Source organism: Watersipora subatra, chromosome 9 (assembly GCF_963576615.1).
Source record: "Watersipora subatra chromosome 9, tzWatSuba1.1, whole genome shotgun sequence".
NCBI classification, from domain to species: Eukaryota; Metazoa; Bryozoa; class Gymnolaemata; order Cheilostomatida; family Watersiporidae; genus Watersipora; species Watersipora subatra.
The window spans coordinates 57,790,540-57,793,887 of NC_088716.1; the positions used below are offsets into that span (position 1 = coordinate 57,790,540).

General features: G+C 33.4%; 1 protein-coding gene across 1 annotated transcript; it reads left to right on the forward strand.

Moving 5' to 3' along the window:
- Positions 1-235: 235 nt before the first annotated feature.
- On the forward strand, positions 236-2,434 carry LOC137404453 (uncharacterized). The gene is made up of 4 exons (XM_068090665.1): positions 236-461; positions 721-937; positions 1,093-1,243; positions 1,736-2,434. Exons 3-4 carry the CDS (start codon positions 1,140-1,142, stop codon positions 2,085-2,087), a joined length of 456 nt encoding a protein of 151 aa, XP_067946766.1. The 5' UTR covers positions 236-461; positions 721-937; positions 1,093-1,139; the 3' UTR covers positions 2,088-2,434.
- The last annotated feature ends 914 nt before the right edge of the window (positions 2,435-3,348 follow it).

Below are 3,348 nucleotides of genomic sequence, written 5' to 3' on the forward strand. Positions count from 1 at the left end.
TTAATTTAAACTAAGTTTTGTAACTATAGAGTTATGTAAGGAGGTTTGTAGATTCTATTTTTTATAATTTGCCCCAAAATCTGTTGCACATTAAATAATTATTTGATTCAAAACATTGACATTTTATTAGCGTAGCCAGCGCAATCATCTTTATATAGAATCCATTGAAACGTGATACGGTTTGTTATGAACATTGACCAATGAGGATCGATTTCCGGAATAGGCAAACCGATGAAGTTCGCGAAAGTCGTGATTGATGCGTTAGGATTGATTGATGATCTAAATGACTGCTATAATTGCTATTGACGCTTGTTGCATTCATCTTGAGGGTAGCTCATCAAAGCCTGAAACTGTATCACGATTGACAACAGTTAAAATAATGCTCTAACAGATGGGCTGCTGTTTCTAAACAACCTGAACATTCACATCTAAAGAAGTCATCAACTGTTACATTATTAGAGGTAAGATAAATTTTATTATTATTATTTGATGGTGTAGCTGCTGTATATATTAAATTAAAAAACTTATTATAAAAGATCTAGCAAATTTGTAAATTAGACAAATACAATTTGTTATTGTAAGTAGCAGCATGTGAATAACTGGCATGTAGAGACTGAAGGTTACATGGGCTGCTGCTGCTAATTATCTTTACATATTCATGTACTAGGCCTGTACCCAATAAAGCACTTTTTTTCTTATGAGTATACTTATGTTTACCAGAGCGTCCCATCTTCTGATGAGGAGAAAACTAAAAACTCTGAAAGTGGACCAACTGCCAAGCTTTTACGCTCTAGCTCAACTGTGAGGGCACGTCGACGAACCTCTGTTCTTGATCCTACTTGCATTATATGTCAAAGGTTGGGAAAGTTCATAAAATCTAAGCGTACTCACAAAAGGAAATCGGAAGCATTATCACAGACCCAAACTCTTACAGCGGGTAGGCCTATATTAATATAGTTATATTTTTTGTACTTATTCCTTGAAATTAATAGTAGCTCGAATCTCCATTAGTTAATGTTTTACAGCCTTAACATTTTAATTAATTATTGTCAATTATCTTTTTCCATACTTTATTATTTAACTGGATTGCAGGGCTGCTGAAGAAAGCAGCTGAAATAAGAAATGATCATAGAATCTTGATGTATGTAAGAGACGTGGATCCTGTAGCCTCCGAGGTTCGATATCATAAGTCTTGTTATCAAACATACACCAACTTTCTTCACTATGAACCTAAGGGTGGAAGGTATTTTAAATACAATTAATCTCTGTGATTAAAAAAAAACTGCTTTTGGCATGCTCGTTACTAAATGAATTTTGTCACTTCTGTTTTTAGCATTCTTAAATGTATTTTTCATTGTTGTTAAATACTTGGTGTAAAATACTGGATGTCATGTGTGCTGTGATAGTGACACTTCATTGTACTATAGCCACTTTGAACTACCAGCTTTGGTACATAAGGCGGGATATAAATACTTCCTTTACCTTTAATGTGAGGAGCCTACATTTAGGTGTCATTGTAACCAGCCAAAAACCAAGTTGCGTTTGTCCTAGTTTCATGTGATTTTGGAACACTCACCTATAGGTGTTTAGTAGCTGTTTCATTTGAGATTGACTTACAAACTAGGTAGAAGATGTATTCATTCGGTGTGCAAATTGTAATTTTATGTAGCAATAAGCAAGTGTTCTGTGCGCCTCATGCAGCACAAAATTTAGATTTTATTGTTTTATGCTACAGGACATCAGCTAAGCTAAAGTATCGACTTCGTAAGCAGTTTGACAGATTGGTCTTTTACAAGCCTGCAAACCGAACTCGATCTGAAATTGTCTATGCTGAAACTGCTTCACTGTCTGATATTGTGGCAGATGACAGTCTTCGACTCGCCAGATCATCAACAACTAGTGAAGACTCTGTAGACTGTAATCTTAGCCAGTTGATACCGTCTTCAGCATCTAATGTAAACAGAGAACTGTATTATAGTGGTCTACAAATAAGAAATGTCATAGAAGATTCAACAAAGGAAAAATGTTTGGACAATGCACAGCATGTTTCCAGTGACTTTGAGGACTTTGATAATTTTGATGATTAAGTAAATCTGTAATTGGGCTATTTTTCTAATTTTCTGTCAAATCTTCATCCAATTTTAGTCAACATTTATTATCTAAATATAGAATTCGGAGTTGTCCGTCTTGTATTACTTGCAGATAAGAAACAATTCTACTTTTGCTACAAAAGAGGTAAATCAACAGTACATGTTTGCATGATATAATTTTAAACATAACTTGATTGTTATGCACATATATTATAAAGATAGTAACAGCCTTTCTCAAAATATTTCTTTTTGGCACAATAGGGACAATTATTGCGAATTGGCCAAATTTTTGCGATAACAATTTTGGTAATAACTCGAAAACGTGCATAGAAATTTTGGGGCAAAAGTTTATAAATAAGTTCCTTATTATATAGAGAATGTTTTTCGACTATCAAACTTTAGTTTGACTAAAGTAGAAACGAAAATTTATTTCTAGTCACTTTTCTGTTATGTGGCTGACTGATTAAAAAGCAATGTTTTTTTTTAATCACAGAGATTAATTTTATTTAACATACCTTCCACCCTTAGGTTCATAGTGAAAAATGTTGGTGTTTACAAACTTCCTAGAAGTTTTTTTAATTTAGTATATACAGCAGCTACACCATCAAATAATAATAATAAAATTTATCTTACCTCTAATAATGTAACAGTTGATGACTTCTTTAGATGTGAATGTTCAGGTTGTTTAGAAACAGCAGCCCATCTGTTAGAGCATTATTTTATCTTGTTCATTTTAACTGTTGTCAATCGTGATACAGTTTCAGGCTTTGATGAGCTACCCTCAAGATGAATGCAACAAGCGTCAGTAGCAATTATAGCAATCATTTAGATCATCAATCAATCCTAACGCATCAATTACGACCTTTGCAAACTTTCATCTGTTTGCCGATTCCGGAAATTGATGCTCATTGGTCAATGTTCATAACAAACCGTATCACATTCCGATGGATTATATATAAATATTGTTGCGCCGGCTACGCTAATAAAATGTCAATGTCTTGAATCAAATAATTATTTAATGTGCAACAGATTTTGGGGCAAATTATAAGAAATGGAATCTACAAACTTCCTTACATAACACTATAGTTACAAAACTTAGTTTAAATTAAGTAGAAACGAAACTGAATGATAAACTACCTTGGCTGACTGACTAATAGGGTTTTGCAGCAGCAGAAGAACCGACTAAGCATGTCACAATTGGTATATTTGTTTGTCACAATTGTTTTATATTACTTTTGCCAATTGTGTCATTGAATTA

Bases quoted from the DNA above. Each gene is read 5' to 3' on its own strand.
- LOC137404453 (XM_068090665.1), top strand. From the start codon at position 1,140: ATGTATGTAAGAGACGTGGATCCTGTAGCCTCCGAGGTTCGATATCAT. The intron at 1,244-1,735 runs GTATTTTAAATA...TTTATGCTACAG, and splicing joins TATGAACCTAAGGGTGGAAG to GACATCAGCTAAGCTAAAGT.